Source organism: Dama dama, chromosome 24 (genome assembly GCF_033118175.1).
Source record: "Dama dama isolate Ldn47 chromosome 24, ASM3311817v1, whole genome shotgun sequence".
Classification (NCBI taxonomy): Eukaryota; Metazoa; Chordata; class Mammalia; order Artiodactyla; family Cervidae; genus Dama; species Dama dama.
Window position 1 is genome coordinate 53,304,825 of NC_083704.1, and position 21,926 is coordinate 53,326,750.

General features: G+C 48.3%; 1 protein-coding gene across 1 annotated transcript; it reads right to left on the reverse strand.

Moving 5' to 3' along the window:
• Positions 1 to 13,085: 13,085 nt before the first annotated feature.
• Positions 13,086 to 21,543, reverse strand: GRM2 (glutamate metabotropic receptor 2). The gene is made up of 5 exons (XM_061129202.1): positions 21,094 to 21,543; positions 17,797 to 18,634; positions 15,234 to 16,309; positions 13,384 to 13,564; positions 13,086 to 13,159 (listed from the first exon to the last, which is right to left on the reverse strand). The coding sequence occupies exons 1-5, from the start codon at positions 21,541 to 21,543 to the stop codon at positions 13,086 to 13,088; spliced, it is 2,619 nt and encodes an 872-aa protein (XP_060985185.1).
• Between the last annotated feature and the right edge of the window lie 383 nt (positions 21,544 to 21,926).

The following is a 21,926-nucleotide window of genomic DNA, read 5'->3' on the forward strand; positions in this document are numbered from 1 at the left end:
TCACCTCACTAAAAAAAAAACTTTACCTCACTAAAAAAAAAATAGTATGGATAAAAAAATAGGGCAAAATTTCACAAACTTCAAGCAAGTACAGAATTTCTGAACAGGACATAAAAAGCACTAAGCATTAAAAAAACTGATAAACTGTACTTCAGCCAAATTTAAGTCTTTGCTCATTAATAGAACAAGATGATTAAAAGCAAAGCTACAGAGTAGGGAAAGGATTCACAATACATTTATCTGATAAAGGACTTATCCTGAATATGTATCCTGATTCAAACATATCAATATTAAAAGATAAGCCAATAAAAATGGGCCTGAAAAAATACTTCAAAAAGATCTATGAATAGTCAAAAAGTACATGAGATATTTATTATAATTAATAACCAGAGAAATACAAATTAAAACCACAGTAAGATACCACCACACACACACATGCATGAGCGTGTGAGTTAAAGGACTGACAGGTGATAAAGAGATGGAGTATCTGGAGTCCTCATATATAGCTGCAAAATGATACAATTACTTGAGAAAAAATTTGGAATTTTTAATAAAGATTTTAAACAAACAAACAAACACTGACCCCATGACTCAACCTTTTAGGCATTTACTAGAGAGAAGTGAAAACTTACATCCACAAAAAGTCTTGCCCAGAAGTGCTCAGTGTGTGTGTATACATACATATACATATATATAGATATATCTTTAAAAACTGGACACAATCTAAAATATACATCAACAGGAGAATGGATAACCAAATTATGGTGTATTTGTACAATGGAATACTATTCGGCAGTAAAAAGGAACAAAGACCTGATTCTCACAACATGAATAACATGATGGTAAACGGAATGAGAAAAAAAAAAATCAGACACAAGAACATATATATGGTTCCATCTTAGAAAGTTCCGTTACAGGCAAAAACTCATCTATAATGATCGAAATCAGAACAGTTGTCTCTAGGAGGAAGTGGGAATGGGCTGGAAAAGGGGCCTCAGGGAACTTTCATGAGTAATGGGAAATCTAGATTTGAGTGATGTTTACATGGGTGTACACATTTGTCAAAATTCACAGACTTGTACCCTTAGAAATCTATGCATTTTAAATATGTAAAATACTTCTCAATATTTGTTTTAAAATCACACAGGCATCAGACTTTTCTACAGCAACATTCAAAGCTAGAAGACAGTAAAGAAATGTCTACCAAGTTCTGAAGGAAGGACTGTGGACCATGAGGAAGGTGGTCAAAAGGTACAAACTTCCAGTTATAAAATAAGTAAGTACTAGGGATATAACTGGAGAAGGCAATGGCACCCCACTCCAGTATTCCTGCCTGGAAAATCCCATGGGCAGAGGAGCCTGGTGGGCTGCAGTCCATGGGGTCGCGAAGAGTCAGACACGACTGAGCGACTTCACTTTCACGCATTGGAGAAGGAAATGGCAGCCCACTCCAGTGTTCTTGCCTGGAGAATCCCAGGGACGGCAGAGCCTGGTAGGCTGCCATCTATGGGGTCACACAGAGTCGGACACGACTGAAGTGACTTAGCAGCAGCAGCAACAGGGATATAACCTGGAGGAAGAAATGGCAACCCACCCCAGTATTCTTGTCTGGGAAATCCCATGGACAGAATAGCCTGGTGGGCTGTGTCCATGGGATCACAAAAGAGTCGGACATAACTTAGTGACTAAACAACAACAATGAAGAGGGATATAACATGATGACTCTAGTTGACAGTGCTGTGTGATACACATGGAAGTTGTGAAGAGAGTAGATTCTAAGAGTTCTCATTACAAGGAAAAGTTTTTTTTTTTTCTTAAATTTTTCTTTTTATTGTATCTATATGAGATGATTCTCCATGCAAGAATACTGGAGTGGGTTGCCATTTCCTTCTCCAGGGAAACTTCCCAACCCAGGGATCAAACCTGGTGCTCCTGCATTGGCAGTCAAGTTCTTTACTGCTAGCACCAGCTAGGAAGCTATGAGATGATGGATGTTAAATAAACTTACTACAATAATTATTTCACAATATACATAAATGAAGCTTTTATGATGTACACCGTAAACTTACATAGTGATGTGTGTCAATTATATCTCAATAAAACTGGAGAAAAAAGATAAATAAATTTTCTTTTAATTTAGAGGAGCTTGTTGGTTCACAAATTGGCCCTGTACATGGAAGGCAAGGAGAGACAGAAGAAAGAGGGAGATCACTCCAGATTAGTAGGTGGCATATTTAATAAGCAAGGGAACTTACTTTCAAGGTTCACTTTGGGCAGCTGCAGACAAGTAGATCTCTGCACACACTGACCAGAATCTTAAAAGTTTATGTAGAGGCCTTAATGGGATTTGGTCATGTACCACACAGATGTTCTCAACAACACATTACTCTGTCGAGGCTGCATCCTTGAAACAGCTCCCACTATGGGAATGGCAGGCAGACATACATTCCAAAGACAAGGAGGGGATAAGGAGCCTCTGATTTCCTGAGTCCAACTCAAGGATCAACCAGCATTATGCTCTCTGGATGACCTCCTCCAACAGAGCCTAAGGAGACTCAACAACTAAATATAATGTAGTGTCCTGGATGAGGTCCTAGAACAGAAAAAGGACATTAGGTAAAAACTAGGAAATATGACTTCAAAATATTTAAATCAGTCAACCTTTTATTCAAGCAAAAAAGCCAAGAGGCAAACATCCTAAGGTATGTTCACTTTGTAAAAAGATTTGAGATTTACTTCTATGAATTGTGTGCATTTTTCAATAAAAATTTATTTTATGTCTGTATAATGGGTATATTAATAAAATCTACTTAATATAGGTATTGGATAAAATGAAATAACCTATGCCCAATATGTATAATAACATATATATGAGATTCTTGAACACAATAAATAATAAATGCTGTTTATTGTTTACATTAAAAGGACAAGAACACTCGTGGTTTACATTTTTAAAATTCTGGAAGGAGAGGGCGTTAGAGAATGGGAGTAAATATGAAAAAATACTAGGCAGAAATTGATAATTCTAAAAGGTAGCTAATGGGTCCACTGAGGTATTCTACTTTTTACATATAATTTTTCATAATAAAAAGGGGGATATAATCATTGGAAGCAAGGGAGTCTTTTTATTAAGAAGAATTTCTATTAAAATTTGGCAAAGTAAACTAATAAAACCTCAGATCTGAAATCTTTCCTGGGTAGTATGGTCAACATGGTGAGTAGGAAGACCCTGAGCTCATGGGTATACCGAAATCACAACTCTATAAAGAAACTATTGATAAGAAAAGTCAGAAGACTAGCAGAAAAGATCTACAACTAAAGACATAAAGAAGGAACCACAAGGAGTAGGAAGGGGAGAGATGTGGTAGAGTCAAGACCCATATCCCCAGATGGGAGATCCACAAACAGAAGAACAATTCTAATTGCTGAGGTTCTGTCCAAGGAGTGAATGATCTGAGCCCTGCATTGAGCTTCCCAGCCCAGGAGTCTACTGCATTTATATACAGTTAGAACAAACGATCAGCAAAAGAAATTAATAAAATAATTCCATTTACAATCACATCAAAAGAAATATAATACCTAGGAATAAATCTAAGGAGGTGAAAGATCTGTATTCGGAAAACTTTAAGAGGCTGATGAAAGAAACTGAAGATGACATAAACTGAGAGAAAGATGTATCATGTTCATGGATTAGAAGAATTAACACTGTTAAATGACCATACTATCCAAAGCAATCTACAAATTCAGTGCAACCTCTATCAGTACACCAATAGCATTCTTCACAGATCTAGAATAAATAATTCTAAAAATTTTAATAAAATACAAAAGTCCCCAAATAACCAAAACAATCTTGATAAAGAACAACAGAACTGAAGGTATCACACTCCCTGATTTCAAACTATATTACGAAGCTACAGTCATCAAAACAATATGCACTGGTGTAAAAACAAGACACACAGATCAATGGAACAGAATAGAGAGTCCACAAATGAATCCACATGTATATGGGTTCATTATATTAATGATTATATGGGCAATTAAGCTCTGACAAAGGAGGCAAGAATATACAATGGGAAAAAGACAGCCTCTTCAATAAATAGTGTTGGTAAAACTGGACAGCTGCATGCAAAAGAATCAAACCAGACTACTTTCTTACATCATGTACAAAAATAAATTCAAAATGCATTTAAAAACCAAATATAATATGGTATGTCAACTATACTTCAATAAAAAATAAAAATAAATGGATTAAAAAAATAAAAAGCTTAAATTTAAGACCTAAAACCATAAAACTTCTAGAAGAAAACATAAACTGTAAGTTTTTTGACATTGGCCTTGATAATCATTTTTTTGGATGTGTCTCCTCAGGCAAGGGAAACAAAAGCAAAAATAAACCAATAGGACTATATCAAACTAAAAAGCTTTTGCACAGTAAAGGAAACTATTAACAAAATGAAAAGGCCACTTACTGAATTGCAGAAGATATAACTGCAAATGATCTATCTGATAAGGGGTTAATATCCAAAATATACAAAAACTCAAACAACTCAAGATAGAAAGAATACACCCAACTCTCACATCCATACATGACTCCTGGAAAAACCATAGCTTTGACAAAACGGACCTTTGTTGGCAAAGTAACGTCTCTGCTTTTTAATATGCTGTCTAGGTTGGTCATAGCTTTTCTTCCAAGGAGCAAGCATCTTTTAATTTCATGGCTGCAGTCATCATCTGCAGTGATTTTGGAGCCCCCCAAAATAAAGTCTGTCACCATTTCCATTGTTTCTCCATCTATTTGCCATGAAGTGATGGGATCAGATGCCATGATCTTAGTTTCCTGAATGTTGAGCCTTAAGCCAACTTTTTCACTCTCCTCTTTCACTTTCATCAAGAGGCTCTTTAATTCTTCTTCACTTTCTGTCATAAGGGTGGTGTCATCTGCATATCTGAGGTTACTGATATTTCTCCTGACAACCTTGACTCCAGCTTGTGCTTTATCCAGCCCAGCATTTTGAATGATGTACTCTGCATATAAGTTAGATAAGCAGGGTGACAATATTCAGCCTTGATCTACTCCTTTCCCATTTTCTTCATTACCTCCACCATAGTTTGGTCTCAGGTCAAACAACAGGGAGGGAACACAGACCCACACATCAACAGAAAACTGGATTAAACACTTACTGAGCATAGCCCTGCCAATCAGAACAAGACCCAGTTTCCCCCAAAGTCAGTCTCTCCCATTAGGAAGTTTCCATAAGCCTCTCATCCTTATCCATCAGAGGGTAGACAGAATGAAAACCACAATCACAGAAAACTAATCAAACTGATCACACGGACCACAGCCTTGTCTAACTCAATGAACTATGAGCCATGCTGTGTAGGGCCACTCAAGACAGATGGGTCATGGTGGAGAGTTCTGACAAAATGTGGTCCACTGGAGAAAGGAATGGCAAACCACTTCAGTATTCTTGCCTTGAGAACCCCATGAACAGTATGAAAAAGCAAAAAGATACGACACTGAAAGATGAACTCCCCAGGTCAGTAGGTGCCCAACATGCTACTGGAAAAGAGTGGAGAAATAACTCCAGAAAGAATTAAGAGACAGACCCAAAGCAAAACAATGCTCAGTTGTTGATGTGACTGGTGATGGAAGTAAAGTCCAATGCTGTAAAGAACAATATTGCATAGGAACCTGGAATGTCAGGTCTATGAATCAAGGAAAATTGGAAGTGGTCAAACAGGAGATGGCAAGGGTGAACATTGATATTTTAGGAATTAGTGAACTAAAATGGACTGGAATGGGCAAATTTAACTTAGATGACCATTATATCTACTACTGTGGGTAAGAATCCCTTAGAAGAAATGAAGTAGCCCTTATAGTCAACAAAAGAATCCAAAATGCAGTACTTGGGTGCAATCTCAAAAACGACAGAATGATCTCAGTTTGTTTCCAAGGAAAACCATTCAATATCACAGTAATCCAAGTCTATGTCCTAATCAGTAATGCTGAAGAAGCTGAAGTTGAATGGTTCTATGAAGACCTACAAGACCTTCTAGAACTAACACCCAAAAAAGATGTCTTTTCATCATAGAGGACTGGAATGCAAAAGTAGGAAGTCAAGAGGCACCTGGAGTAACAGGCAAATTTGGCCTTGGAGTACAAAATGAAGCTGGGCAGAGGCTAACAAAAAGTTTTGCGAAGAGAACGCATTGGTCATAGCAAACGCCCTCTTCCAACAGCACAAGAGAAGACTCTACACATGGACATCACGAGATGGTCAATACAGAAATCAGATTGATTATATTCTTTGTAGCCAAAGATGGAGAAGCTCTATACAGTCAGCAAAAACAAGACCAGGAGCTGACTGTGGCTCAGATCATGAACTCCTTATTGCCAAATTCAGACTTAAATTGAAGAAAGTAGGGAAAACCACTAGATCATTCAGGTATGACCTAAATCAAATCCCTTATGATTATACAGTGGAAGTGACAAATAAACTCCAGGGATTAGATCTGATAGACAAGAGTGCCTGAAGAACTATGGACGGAGGTTTGTGACATTGTACAGGAGGCAGTGATTAAGACCATCCCCCCAAAAAAGAAAGGCAAAATGGTTGTCTGAGGAGGCCTTACAAATAGCTGAGAAAAGAAGAGAAGTGAAAGGCAAAAAAGAAAAAGAAAAATATACCCATTTGAATGCAGAGTTCCAAAGAATAGCAAGGAGAGATAAGAAAGCCTTCCTCAGCGATCAATGCAAAGAAATAGAGGAAAACAATAGAATGTGAAAGATTAGAGATCTCTTCAAGAACATTAGAGATATCAAGGGAACATTTCATGCAAAGAGGGGCTCAATAAAGGACAGAAATAGTATGGACCCAACAAAAGCAGAAGATACTAAGAAGAGGTGGCAAGAATACACAGAAGAACTATACAAAAAAGATCTTCACGACCCAGATAACCACGATGGTGTGATCACCTACCTATAGCCAGACATCTTGGAATGCGAAGTCAAGTGGACCAGTTGAGCTATTTCAAATCCTCAAAGATAATGCTGTGAAAGTGCTGCACTCAATATGCCAACAAATCTGGAAAACTCAGCAGTGGCCACAGGACTGGAAAAGGTCAGTTTTCATTCCAATCCCAAAGAAGGGCAATTCCAAAGAATGTTCAAACTACTGCACAATTGCACTCATCTCACACACTAGTAAAGTAATGCTCAAAATTCTCCAAGTAAGGCTTCAACAGTATGTGAACTGTGAACTTGCAGATGTTCAAGCTGGATTTAGAAAAGGCAGAGGAGGTTTGACAGACAAATTGCCAACCTCTGTTGGATCATCGAGAAGGCAAGAGAATTCCAAAAAATATCTACTTATTTTATCAAAGAAAGCCTTTGACTGTGTGGATCACAACAAACTGTGGAAAATCTTAGAGATGGGAATACCAGACCACCTAACCTGCCTCCTGAGAAATCTGTATGCAGGTCAAGAAGCAACAGTTAGAACTGGACATGGAACAACAGACTGGTTCAAAATTTGGAATGACTATTAGATGACTAAGTAAGTTTGTTCGGTTGTTTAGTCGCTAAATCATGCTTGACTCTTTTGCGACCCCATGAACTGTAGCCTTCCAAGATCCTCTGTCCGTAGCATTCTCCAGGCAAGTATACCAGACTGGGTTTCCATTTCCTTTCCAGGGAATCTTCCCAACCCAGGGATCAGACCCTGAACTGTGTCTCCTGAATTGGCAGGCAGATTCTTTACTACTGAGCCACCAAACAGAATTTAAACATGATGAAACTGATGAAATCTGACAGGGAAAAACTACTAATCAATGCTGTAATTTCATTTTAATGCAGTATAAAATTACTAATTAATGAGAAATGTTCTCAATTTCTCAACAAAGAATTAATCAATCAATATAGTCTAAAATGAGAATATGGTTAATTAAAAAAAAAAAAACATAATGCTGCAAGACCGCCAGGGTGAGTTTCAGATTTTGTGAATCAAACTCACAAGACACAGGAGGCTGTCCCAGCATCAAATTTGTTTCACTTGGAGAAATGATCCAGGACAGGGAGCTCAGTGTCCCAAGGTTCATGAGACCCAGACAGAGTCTCTCATACCACCATCCCTGAGGGATGGAAACCAATGTGAGTACAGACACAAGCACAGAAAAGCTACAGTGTCTGGGCTCCCTTCTCTGAAATACCTCAACAGCCCCATAGCACCTGTGTCCGTCTGCCTTGCACCCATCCTTGCACTGGCAATGCACCAATGACAGGTTAGACAATCAGCAACCCTCGGACCAGATGCAGTGTGCCTCAGAAAGGTCATCCTCCTCTTGTTCATGTTGCAAGAAGGTTGACCACAGGTCAAACTGTCCTTCAATTCCCTGAGACTAAAGGAATATTCACCTCTAAATGTCACTGTCTCTTTTCTTAAACATACAGAGATCTTTCAAGCGAAAAATATCTTTAGAGGTGAAGAAATGTATGTGAAGTTCAGAGTTTATTCAGTTTCACTTCACATTCACTTTCTTCAATTAGAATCAAGTAAAATTAAATCTTAAGTAAAAAAATAATAATAAACATGGCACAATCCCATTTTTATGAAAGTATTTCTATCTGCATTGAATCTGTAAAAATGCATAGAAATATGTTTAGGATGCTGTAAAAGAAATGTCAATGATGGCTATATTTGAGTGATGAAACGAGGCAATATTTTTATTTTGTACTTTTCTGCTTAAATTGTTTATGAGAATTTTTTTCACAGAAAGAATAAAGCGATTTTTCTTTAAAACAAAAACCAAAACCAACAAACAAAAAAACCCTGACATCTTGGCAAGAGTCCTCAGTTTTAAAGCGTCCATGTTTACTTTCTTCCTCTTGCTCCTCCCGCCTTCCCCAACCCCAAGTTGCCTCTATTTCACGTCTCCCTCTCTTTTATCACTCCCTTTAACACCACACCCCCTTTTCTCCTTCCCCTGCTTTCCCCAGTTCTAGCCCCTCTTCCCTAGACTGAGAAAATGCCATCGCTGGCCCACAAGGGTGGGAATGGTAGGCTCCTTCCCTTTTTCTGCAGGAGGCTGGGGTGGGCACATTTTTTTTTTCTTTCAGACCCTCAGCGTCCCTTCCTTTCCCCGCTACTTCTCACGAACCCCGCCCCCAGGAGCGGAAGTGAAAGCAGCCACAGTGAAGGCGGAGGAATGGACAGAGAGCTCTGACCAGAAAGGAGCTCTGCGGCAAACTTCCTGACACAATTTGGCCAGTGGAAGAGCTTGAATCTTCTTCCAGGCTCTGTGTCAATCCCTCAGCTCTACTTTTGGTCCCCAACACCTCTGCTATCAATACATCACCAACTTCTTGGGTTGCCATATTCCCTCAAGGATCTGCCTCGGCGGAGGGTTCACTGCCCCCCTACTCTGGGCCAGGAGGAGCAGCGAGCAGAGTGGCTTGAACCACCCTCACCCAAGCCCCCTTTTGACAGAGAAACAGGTCCACCCAGACAGGCTGACGGCTACCAACAGTTTACCACAAGAAATTTCCCTCCAGGACTTTCCTGGTGGTCCAGTGGTTAAGAATCTCCCTGCCAATATAGGGGACACAGATTCCATCCCCGGTCCGGGAAAATCCCACATGCCGCGGAGCAACTAAACCCGCGAGTCTAGAGCCTGTTGTTCGCAATAAGAGGCCACCGCATTGAGAATCCTGCGTGCCCTCAAAGCACAGTAGACTCTGCTCGCCTCTGGCGCAACTAGAGAAACCCGCGCAGCAACAAAAACCAACCACAGCCAATAATAATAATAAATAACTAAAAAAAAATCCACCTGCCAATGCAAGAGACAGGTGTTCGATTCCTGATCTGGGAAGATTCCACATACCGCCGTGCAACGAAGCCCGGGAGCCGCAACTACTGAAGCCCGCGCGCCCCAAAGCCTGTGCTTCCCAACAAGAGAAGCTACCGCCATCAGCCCAGTACCCCTTCGTGCACTGCAACGAAGAGTAGCCCCCGCTACCCGCAATTAGAAAGAGCCAGCGCAACAACCAAGACCCAGTGTGGTCAAAAATACATAAAAATTTAAAATTCCCTCCATTAAACACAAACACACCTCCCTCCAGCGGGTGACTGGGTCATGAGGCGGACTAGAGAAAAACAGGAAAATTTCAGGCACACAGTTAAGAGTGTAACACCTCCCCTTCCCCACAGCTTCGCTGACGGACTTATTTAAAGCTGCCCTTAGGCTTCAACTAGTCTCTCCTCATCCCAAGCTTACTCTCCCTTTCACGCCTCACTCCGCTGCAAATAGGGGGAAAGAGCTCTGTCAGATACTTTTCAACCTCGCCGGTCGCTCCTGCACTTCTCACTGTTGCAAGGTACGTCAGAAAAAAGCTGCCAGCCATTCTCACAGGCTACCTGTGAGACCGCAACCATAGGAGCTTTCCCTCAGGATTTGCCTTATTCACCATTTAATTAACCGCCAGGACGTTCAACTGTGTGGAAATACAAAATGCAGCCTTACTTAAACGGACTGTGAGAGACTTCGCGCTGTGGCCTTGCCGCGGTCCCTTCGAGAGCCCTCTGGCGCCACAAGCCGTCTGGGTGTCGCGAGCCGGGAGGTTCCGCGCCGTGTCATCCTGGCCGCTAACGTTCGCTGCGCGGCCTCTCGCACCTTCGCACCTTCTCGCACAGTCGCGCTCGGTCGCGCAGTTCAGCCCGCCCCCTCTGCGGTCTGCCACAGCGGCCAGCAGCCGGCCCCGCCCCTACCCAGCCTCGCCCTATGGCGACGCGGCGGGGGCGGGACTGAGTCTCTCTCTCGGGGGCCACGCCCCCGGGATCCACGCCCCCGCGGTAACCCTCATTTGCTGCCGCGCCGGTCTCTCTCCAGGGTTGCCCGATTGGAAAGGTCCTCGAAGGGACGCCGGGGCCTCGGTCCCCCTAAGAGCAGACACGGTGCCTCCACCTTGCCCCGCCATGTCCCCTCCCTGAGCGGAGTCCTGGTGTTGGCTGGTCTAAGGGAGGAGGGCTGAGGTGAGATTCTCCGCCTACCACAGCTGTCGTGGCGTGGGAATGCGAAGGGAGGGAACGGAGGAGGGGCCCGGGGAAGGAAAGGGATGTGGCCCACAGACTTGAGCACCGACTTTAGGAATTCTTCACTCGCCTCCTGCCATTCTTCCCCACCCCCAGCCTCTGGGCCCTTCTCTCTGGATGGGTAGCAGGGATAGAAGGAGATTCTTCACTGACTACCCGTTGTACCTTTTTAGCTGTGAACCATGTTTGTTATTGTTTAGTCGCTAAGTCATGTCCGACTCTTTGCGACCCCATGGACTGTAACCCACCAGACTCCTCTGTCCATGGGATTCTCCAGGCAAGAATATTGGAGTGAGTTACCATTCCTTCCTCCAGGGATCTTCCCGACCCAGAGATCGAACTCGAGTCTTCTACTCCTCCTTTATTGCTGACAGATTCTTTACCCCTGAGCCACTGGGGAAGCCCGAAAATATAGGACGCCCGGTTAAATTTGAATGTCAGATAAACAATAAAAATGTTTTGTATAAGTATACCCCAAATATGGGATATACTCACACCAAAAAAAAAAAAAAAGCTTTCATTGTTTACTTAACATTCAAACGTGACTGGGCACTCTGTATTTTATTTGGCATCCCTACACCCCAAATATTGGCTCGAGAGGGAAAGCCACTCCTACAATTTTCTTTTTTCAGTTTTCTGTTTTCATTTCTTAAATTGTTAGCCCAAAGTTAAATTGTTAGCCCACAGCCTCACTAGTCTATAGATGCAAATGAATTCACTTAAAAATAACAAATGTCCTTGGCCTGCCCATCTCCCAGTGCAGGACTTTGTCCCTCTGAGATACCTCACTCTGGGGCTTCCCCCCAAAGAGGTTCCTCGGCTCCTGTGGTAGTCGGGTGCCCACAGTCCCCTAGGCCACAGGAGGGCAGCGGTTACTTGCCTGCGCAGTGCGGCTGAGCCTGTGCCTCAGCGCCCCCTGCTGGTAAATTCCAGACTGCAATCTCGGGGGCTGCCCGAGGATCCTGGGCTCCACCATCCAACAGCTGAGCGAGTTCCTTCAGGGAGAGAGGAAGGCCTCTTCTTCCTCCTCTCACCGGACTAACAGCAGATGGCCTCTCCAACTCCCCTCTCTGCCCCACCTCCTCCTTCCTCACGATGCTCAAGCCTCCTCTTGCCTCCCTCCACCTCAGATGTCCAGCCTGGCTCTGCACTGACCAAAGACTCCTCAAATGCGAGGCAGGAGCAAGGGTCACAGTCAGCTGCCTCTCCTGCTGCATCACTCACACCGCCCAGGTTCTGCCCTAGACAGCCAGATGAGCTTGTATCCATTTAAACCTCCTATCCTCACCCCAGTGGTGCCTTGGCCAGTCTGTAGCAGCTCCTTTCAAGGAAGGATGACTTATTCATTTTCTGTCTCTCCATCAGGCAGGACTCAGACCTCCTAGCACAACAGGCACAGGGCAGAGTGAACAAATTCTAGCAAAATGAAGACTGAGAGGCTGGGGCGGGGATGAAAAGACCTCCCTGGATCAGAGGCAAAGTGTGATTTTCTTTTTTTTTTTTTTTTTAATAAAGACACTTCATTTACAGATAATACAAAATAAACCACAGGACAAACTACTGTGCAGGAGGAGGGACAGTCCCCATTTTAACCCCCCTCCCCATCCCAAAATAAGTTATATAAAAAATTTAAAAGGCCCTAGAAGGAGGGAGGGGTAGGGCTGGAAGCACCTTTACTGATTGGGGATTGGGGCCTGCAGTCCTCAGTCACTCTATTCCAGGGCAGAGTGGGCCCTGGCTTGCTCCCTTTCAAGTCCTGGGCCTGGCAAGGAGGGGACATAGCTACAAGGGCAGTTGGTGGTCATTATTGAGGCTCCCAGGCCAGGGATCCCAGCTTCTGACTCTAAAGGGTTGGAGTAAGTAGGGTGGTGAGTGGCGCTGGGGGTGGGCACGGGGTTGGCATTATTGCAGTGCTCCAGTCATCTTCCTCCTGGCCCTGGACACGGGTCTGCACAGGCTCTGGGGAGCAGCCATGTCAGGGAAGGAGTGTGGGGATCCTCAAAGCGACGATGTTGTTGAGTCCACCACCTCGCGGCCGTTGCAAACAGTGGGGACAAACTGGGAGCCAGACCCTAGGAAGAGGAAACTGGAGGTTGGGGCTAGTCTTGAGGTCCCTTCAGTCAGTGGGCATCAGGGAGGCAGGACTGCGGAAAGTAGCTCACCACCCCCTCCCACCCCGCTCCTGTTCAGCCTCATCTGGGGGGCACTCCACCCCCAGCCAAAGAATCTCAGTAACCCAGGAAGTGGCCCCCATGCTGAGAGTTGGGGCAGGGGCTTATCATAGATGGACGCTGACCTTGGCCGAGGCTGGAGCTGGCTCTGGCAGCTGCGCTGCCGAAGCGGCTGGTGGGCGTGCGGTGGCTGACCACGTTCTTTTGCGGCTGAAACAGGATGATGTGCAGCTTGGGTGCAAACAGACAGCCGAGCACCACAGAGCCACTGAGACTTACCGACACGCACATGGTGGTGGTCTGCACCTGCAGTGGGAGAGGTCAAGGATGAGTCTGTCCCAAGGCCTGGACCTGGCCCCGGGAACCCTGCCCAGGTGGTGGGGTCCCAGCAGTGGGGACCATAAGCATCCAGCCCTGGGCCTTGGTCCATTTGCCAAGTCCCAGAGAATTTTTAGGAAGGTTGGGCACAGTCCCAGCATCAGCCTCAGTGCACCGTCTTCCAGGAAGACCAAAGTTCTAGCTGTGGGGTTAGGGTGAACATGCAAGGTGCATGTATGCATGGGAGTGTGTGTGCAGACATGTGTCTGTGTGGGGGGTGCAGGCATGGAGTGCTGGCATGTAGTCGCATGTGTATCTGTATGCGGGTGTGTGTGTAGGGGATGGTGAGAGTAGGCAGTTGTGTGTGAAACTGCAGGATGCATGTGTACGGATGTGTGTAGGTGGGTAGATGTGGATGCATGCCAGGTGTGCAGGTATATGCACATGTGTGTGAATGTAGGGATACGTGTGTGTGCACTCGTGTTTGGGGTCGGTGTGTGTACCTCCCAGCTGAGTCCTTAGCCACTTATGACTGGCATGCAAGTGCAAATGATATGCAAATGCAGGTTGAGTCAGAGCAGATTCCCTCCCCAGCTCATCCTCCACCGCCCGGGCAGGTGGCCCAGCAGGCGCTCGAGCAGCCAAGCCCAGCTGGCCCTGGCCCTGGCCACCATACCTCTGTCCTGAGGGAGGGGGCCTTTGCAGGGGCTGTTGCCTCAATTTTCCTGCTCCTTTAATTGTTAAGATTGTCAGCTCAAACCCTACTCTATACTCCCATGCTGAGTGACCTAAGGGAAGGGATTGAACCTCCCTGAGTCTCCATTTCTTCATCTGTAAAATGGAGAGAGTCATGGAATTTACTACACAGTTATGAGGACCACTGAAGACTATCCTCTTATTGTTCAGAGCGCCGCTCACCTGTCACCTCCTCGGAAAAGCCTTCCCTGAGCACCCCATCTGAACCAGCCATTGTCCCTTGAAGCTGAGCAGACCCATGAAGCATTCAGTGCCAGTTGGAATTTTGCTTGGAAGTCACCAACTGGGGTACAGTTTTCACCTGCTTTGATCTTCCCAAGCTCTACATCCCAGATCACCTCCCACTCCTTGCTTCACCTTTCCTGAATCCCCTGGTTTCATCTCTCAACCCCAGAGTCACACAGCTCCGGGGGTGCCCCGTCACACTGCCCAGCTCCGAGGGGCATCAGAGCATCACACTCTTCGGGGCTGCTGGCTCCACAGCCCCGCCCTGCCATTCTCATTCCTGCCTCCTTCTCACCTCTGCCTACCTTTCCATCATGTATACCCCCCACTGAAACTCAAGGCAGAGGGCAGTGGGGAGGGCAGTGCAGACCCTCTGCTCCAATCAGTTTCCATATTGACTGTCCTCCCCACCTCCACCCTACCTATTCCAGCCTGACTGCACTGCAGAGTTCAGTTCCAGGACTCCTTCTAGGCCCCACTCAGCCTTCCCACTTGCCCTGGCGTCCAGTCCCAATTGGGCCACCACAAGCTGTGAGCTCCTGGGTGAGCATTTAACCTGTTGGAGCCTCAGAGTTATCAGAAGACTCAATGAGGGAGGTACCAGGAATCAGAAGGTCCCCTGTCCTGCTCTGCCGCCCCCCACCCACCTCAGCCTGCCCTGGAGCAGGTTGCTCACCCGGTAGTCACTGGAGGTGACATAGAAGATGGGCAGGAAGGCCAGCCAGATAATGCAGGTGGTATACATGGTAAAGCCGATGAACTTGGCCTCATTGAAGTTTTCGGGGCACTTGCGGGTCTTGAAGGCATAGAGCGTGCAGAGTGCAATGAGGAGCACATTGTAGGCCAGCGAGCCCAGCATGCTTGCATCGCGGTGGTTGCAGCGCAATGTCACTACCTCCCGCCGCTCAGGGGCTGTCTCCTTGCCTGTGCCCGGGGCCTCCACCACCAGCCAGGTGGCCACGATGAGCAGCTGGCCTGAGATAAGGGCCAGGCAGATGGCCACCTGCGAGGCAGGGCTGATGAAGCGCGGCCGCTGGGCTCCCTCCCGGGCCCCACCGAAGATGCGCGCAATGCGGTTGGTCTTGGTGAGCAGGGCTGAGTAGCAGACGGAGAAGGCAGTGCCCAAACCAAGGCGCCGTAAGGTGCACACCGCTGTGGATGGCTTGGCAATGAAGACGAAGGTCATGCAGTAGCAGAGGAAGACGCCGCCCAGCAGGATATAGCAGAGCTCTCGGCCCGAGGCCTTGACCACAGGGGTGGCGTTGTGCCTCACAAAGACACCCAGGACAAACAGGGTGGCCAGGGCGCCTAGGCAGGCGATGGTGACAGGTCCCACGGCCCAGGCATCGCCCCAGCGGATGTATTCCTGGGGCAGCTCGAAGCAGCCAGTGAGGCTGGCGTTGGGCCAGTAGCCCAGGCCACAGTCAGCGCAGGTGAACTCATCCAGCCGGTACTCGTAGGGCTGGCAGGGAATGCAGAGCCAGCAGCAGACCTCCCCCGGCTGCACGCTCTTCACCTCATTCTGGAGGCAGGGCTCACTACAGCGAGAGGCGGGCAGGGGACCGGCTGAGGGTGAGGCCCACGGGATGAGGCTGGTGTCCAGGGTCAGGCCTTCTGCCCAATAGCCCACTTTCTGGTAGCGATAGCGCCCACCGCCTGCCCGCAGGTAGGTGAAGATGTTGTAGCGACCAATACCGTCCCCAAAGCGGTCGAAGCGGACTTCACTATGGGTGTCAGCTGGGCGGAAGGGGGCTGGGGTCAGGGAGGGAAGGAAGAGAGGGTTGGATTGGTTCATCCTGATGTGACCTTAGCCCTAACATGGAACCCAAACCCCAGAGCTGAAGTCCCTTGTCCTTCTGATCCTCGCCCCAGCACTAAAGCCTGCCTAACCTCAGCCATTTTGCCAAATGAGAGGCCTAAATAAATAACAGACCCCAACCCCATGCCCCTAAACAGAACCCCAGCCTTAAAGTTCAGGCATCTCCACAAACCTAATGCCCACACCAACCCAACCATGACTCCCAAAACCCAGTCTTAGACCTTCCAACCCAGACCCCAACTGTATCCCAAAACACACCACAGCTCTTTCTCCAAACTTAACATGGAGACCCCCAAAAGCTAAACTTGACCTTAGGTCTAGTCCTGGTCCTACTTAATCCCATCAGTGATATCTCCAGCCCCCCACCAGTCCTAACACTGATTGCAGTATAAGTGAATCCCAACCTCAGTCGTCACCTGGAGGATTCCTTCTTAGGTGTGCTTGGCAGGCAGCTCGCAAGTCACTCCACTCCCCACCCCCATCCCCCTGTGATCCTTACATCGCCCAACCAGGCTGAGAAGGCAGGGACCCCATCATCCCAAGTCCCAGTGACACATGGTATTCAAGTTAGCAGATGATATGCCTAAGACCCCAAGGTGAATGGTGCTGCCTGGAGTCAAAGGCAGGTCCCCCACAGCCTCTCCTCTTTCTACCCAGTCCTCGAAGTCCTCAAAATCCAACTTGAGCCCTACTATAAATTCCACTTAGCTCAGAGGGCTAAATTTAGCCTTGTTCTAATGTCAACCCAATCAGACCCAAATGCAGCAGTAACCCCCAGCCTGACTCTCCCATAACTCTGAATGTCAATCTTATAGGAATTGCTACTCTTCTTGATCCTGATCCAGAGCTCCAAGCTCTGGCACCCTCTCTCACTGTTCCTGCAGTCATTCTTTCTGAAGCACAGAGATGACTCTGTGGCATTTATTTTTCTTGAAGCTGGAACTTCTATTAAGATAATTTTGGTTTGAAGAGACCGTGGCCACCTTGAGTGGAAAAGCAAGATTAGGAATAGAAATTTTCCTGAAAAATAGAGGGTCATCCTGATGCACCTTTATTCTCACTCTCTCTGATATCCTGCTGCCTGACAACGGGCTTGAGGTCTCCCGATCTCTACTCCCTGCATTATAAGAGGCAGGAGATAGAAGGCAAGGCCCAAGCAGGAAGCAGAGACCCTTACAGTGCAGAGCCAGGCCAGATGTCTACCCTCTGGAAGGATGTCAGGAAGTGGCACCTCAGGCCTGGCTCCTGTTGGAGTCTTCCCTGCCTGGCTGGCCTTGTCCCAACTCTGACACCAGCCCCTTGGGTAAATCCCTGACTTGCGGTGGGCTGTATTTTCCTAGCCATGTGCTAGAACCTGAGGGCCTGCTCCCTCTCACCCTCCGAGAGACAGCAGCTTGGTGGACCTGGCCGGCACCATTACCATCGAACTTGACGTTGAGCACGAAGTCTTTGTAGAGGCGGCGCCCGTTGACAGGCCGCATTGCATCACAGAGGCGGGTGGTGTTGGGGCAGAGGGCGCGATGCATGTTGTGCAGGGCATGGGCCATGGCATACACCGCATTGACCACAAACATGATCTTGGACTCTTGCTCAAAGGGCACGGCCCGCAAGGAGTGAGCTGCACAGTCTTGCTGTCGGAAGCTGCAGTGGAACCTCTGCTCCCAGAACTCACGGAACCAGGGGTTCCGGCTGTTGTTCCACGGGTCCAGGCTCTGGAAGTAGGAGGCAAAGTCGCTGATGGGGTAGGAAGCCAGCTCTATGGTGATGGCGCCTTCAGCAGCACCCTCGCTGCCTGCCACCACACTCTCCAGGGCCCCCCAGCCATCGCTAGCCACCCAGGTAAAGCTGGCATTGAGGCGCTGGGTGGCAGCGAGGAGCTCACGGGCGTCCTCGGAGCGGGTGAACAGGACAGCCACGCGGGCACTGGGCTTCTGCAGCAGGGCTCGCACCACGCCCTCGAAGGCTGCACGGCTCATGGCGCGGCCCACCTTCTCCGAGGTGGCCACGCAGATGTTGCGGGCGCGGGCCTCTAGTTCAAAGGCTTCGATGCCTGTCTCACCATAGTCACCCTCGGATGCCACGGTGGATACATAGGTCCAGTTGAAGAAGCGGAGAATCTCAGCCATGGCTTTGGCTTGGAAGAAGTCGGGAGGCACTGTGCGGGCAAAGTAGTCATAGCGGGACTTATCACTCAGCTTGGCACTGGTAGAGGCATAGCTGATCTGAGGGATCTGAAATAGCCGCAGGAGGTTGGCCACCTGCAGTGGGGCGGGCATGGAGGGGGGTGGTCGAGAGGGCAGAGATAGAGACCAAGTCAAATGCTGGAGACGGCTGTGCCCCTCAAACCCAGCTATCAGACTTTGGGATCAAGTGCCCATGTGGTCATCTATGATGTCTCCCTCTCTCCAAAGACCTACATCGTCTTGATGTGTCTTCTCCCTGGGGACAGCAAGTTTTCTGTCCCTTCCTAAGGGCTCAGAAAGACCTAGGGCCAAGGCACCAGGGTCCTGAGCCACACTCAAACCCCTCCCCTGTCTCCCTTCAGATGAACAGCTGTAGCAAAAAGAGAGAGCTAAGGAAAAACCTAAGTCCTGGGTGGAGATAGGTTGGCCGTTGGCTGCACAGGGAAGAGGCACTGCATGGCCTCTGGGATGCTCAGGGGTCTTAAGTTCTCTACCCCAGATTCAACGCTGATGGGATGATGGAAAGAGAAGGAGAAGGCTCCCTGAAGAAGGAAGACTAAGATTTGAGGGCTCCATAGCCCTGAGAGCCCAAGAGTGGGTCTCTATTGGATGCCTGAGCCTGAAATTAACAAGGCTTCCTGCCTACCTGGCAGCCAGTCTCTCAGCCTCAGATCCCTGGGATATGCCCCTAAGAGTGGGGTCCAGCCAAGAACCTGGTGGCATGGTGGGTGAGAGCAGGGTGTGGCCCAGGTTCCACAAGAGGGAGTCAGGTCCTCTATTTGCTTCTGGGACATAGATGTTTACTCGGACAGTCTCAGTTCCTTCCCTGTACTGTCTGACTCTGCGCCCCTGCGCAAGTTAGCAAACCTCCCTGAACCTCAGTTTCTCATTCCTGCCTTCCAAGGTTGCTGAGCAGGTCAAGAATAACGATGTACATGAGGCCACAGTGCCTGGAAGATGATAGGGATTTCAGCACGAGAGAAGGGGCAGGAATGTGGATGAACCATTCCAGACAGGTGCAGCCGCAGGATAAAGGACTGAGCCTTGTTTTGACCCAGACAAGGAAAAAGCAGATGGACGCTGAGCTGTGGGCCCTGCTGTGGGAGGCAGGCAGCTTGGGGTGAGGCAGAGGTAACTGAGCTGGAGGTAAATACAAGGGGCCCTTAAAAGAATTGTGCAGAGGTTGTGCTGGGAAAGCACCCCAGAGGCCCCTGAAGACATCAACAATGGGAGGCTGCCTCCCCATCCCTGTCCCCAGCCCAGGCTACAGATGGAGGTGCTGGTGCAGCCACACCTGTCCAAGCTACCACTGGCCCCATCCAGTAGCAGGCCTAGCAGAACCGGTAATTCATTCCCTGCAATAGGGGTGTGAGCAGGCCTCCCTCCCCACCCCAGGCCAGAAGCTGCCTCCATGGTTCAGACTCCTGCTTCCTCTCTCCTAAATAAGCATTCTGGGTCAGGGGGCTCAGCCTGGTTTCTGATGGCAATGCCCTCTGCTGGCCTCCTCAAGGCAGCTGAGGCCCCCAGACGAGGCCCTCCTTGCAACTCCCAACACCAATCTCAGCTCTGGCCTCAGCTTCCAGCAGCCTAGGCTGGCACCAGACAGGTAAGGGTACAGGCAAGAGGTGGAACCCAGTAAAGGACAAGGAGGATCCCCCTGGGCCCCAGCAGCCAGGTGTGCCAAAGGCCATCAGTTGTGCCCTCTGCCGACCCCCTATGGGAAGAACAGGAGGGAGGGCCTTGGTCCCTCTCCCCCGTCCCCCACCTGGTCATCCTGCACTTGCTGAAGATTCTGGGGTACCCTCCTCCTCACCTCCACAAACATCCTGCTTCTCTTCCTTTTGGGGCACCCCCTCCCCTGTTTCTCTTCTCTGGGTTGCTCTTGGCTTCTGTCTCCCCCTTTCCAATACACGGAGAGATGATCTGACAGTCCCTGAGGTCCTTGGCTGACAGCCAGGTTCATGTCTCCACTTTGTGAGCAACCGGACTTGTGGCCTGCCTCTCTCCAAGCCTCAGTTTCCTCATCTATAAAGTGGCTTAATAACAGCAGCAGCTAATATTGATTACACCCTTATGATCTGCCAGCCCCCTTGATTCACGCTTTGCATGTGTTACCTCATTAAGTTACCACCACACCGCTAAGAGTGGTAAGCATCATGAGTCCCATTTTATAAGGATGAAAGTGAGGTACAGAAGAGAAATAATGCCCAGAGTCACACAGTGAGTGGGAAAACCAGGATTCAAAACTAGAGTTCTGACACAAAAGGCCTGGCTATTAAGCTTCTTAGGGCTGTTTAACATCAGATGTGTGTGTGTATCTTGGGAGTGGGATGTTTTCCTTGCATAATCTCTGAAACTTGACCTGCATTTTCCCACCGGGGCACTTTCTTAGACTTCTGTAAAAAGCTACTCAAAGGAAGCCTCTAGTCCTCTTCCAGTGCATAGTAACCCAGAGTCCCTGCTCAGCTGGAATTCCAGGTACCCGCCGTCTCTGGCTTCCCTGCCCAGCGTCCATTTCCACAGCCCCCGTGTACCTGGATGGAGACGTCGCTGTAGGAGCCGCCGATGACACCGGTGACGGCAGTGGGAGCATCACCATGAGTGGCATAAGAGCCGTCAGGGCAGACGTGGCGGGAGCCGTCGGCGCCCCGGCTGAGTGAGGCCCGCACAAAGTCAAGTGCCTGCTCCAGAGCATGTGTGTCCTTGGAGCAACTGTCGAGTATGTGCGCACCCAGGCGCACTCCTGGGAGCAGGCTCGGGTCACGGTTGATACGATCCAGCGCAAAAAGCATGGCCTCCAGACGCTGGATGCCGCGATGTTCATTGACAGGACCACACTCCTCTGCTGGGCCACCCTTCTGATGTACCGGAAACAACCCACCCAGAACCAGGTCCCCCTCCAGGGTCAGCACCTTCTTGGCTGGGCCTTCAGCCACGGCGCCCCACAGCAGCAGCAGAGCCAGGAACCCAAGCAGTGATCCCATGGCCCCAGAGGGGATGGATGGGTCCGGCAGACCTGGGCCTCCAGGGGAGGAGGGCAGAAGCAGCAAAAGCAAAGAGAGGTGGAAATAGACCAGGAAAGGACAGACAGGAAGAGGATGAGGAGGGACCCAGCTCCTGCAGAGAGAGAGAGACAGACAGATAAACAGGTAGGGAGAAGTGGAACCTGAGAGTGGCTAGCCCTTCTGACTCTGCTTCCCCCAAACTACTTTCCCAGGGACTGAGGAGCCAGGGAGAGGCGGTACCCTTACTAGGATGAGAAGCTCCTGGGACACCCCTTGGCCTGTCCCTCAGCCCTGTCTGAATCTGGGGTTGGAGATGGGCTCTGTGCTCATCCCAAATTTAGCATCGGTGGAGGAACTACACA

What these genes read in the sequence shown, in the direction of transcription:
- GRM2 (XM_061129202.1), bottom strand. Translation starts at nt 21,543, where the DNA reads ATGGGATCACTGCTTGGGTTCCTGGCTCTGCTGCTGCTGTGGGGCGCC. An exon ending in TCACCTCCAGTGACTACCGG is followed by an intron (nt 13,565 to 15,233) that starts GTGAGCAACCTG and finishes CTCCCACTGCAG; the next exon opens with GTGCAGACCACCACCATGTG. An exon ending in CAGCTCCAGCCTCGGCCAAG is followed by an intron (nt 13,160 to 13,383) that starts GTCAGCGTCCAT and finishes TCCTCTTCCTAG; the next exon opens with GGTCTGGCTCCCAGTTTGTC.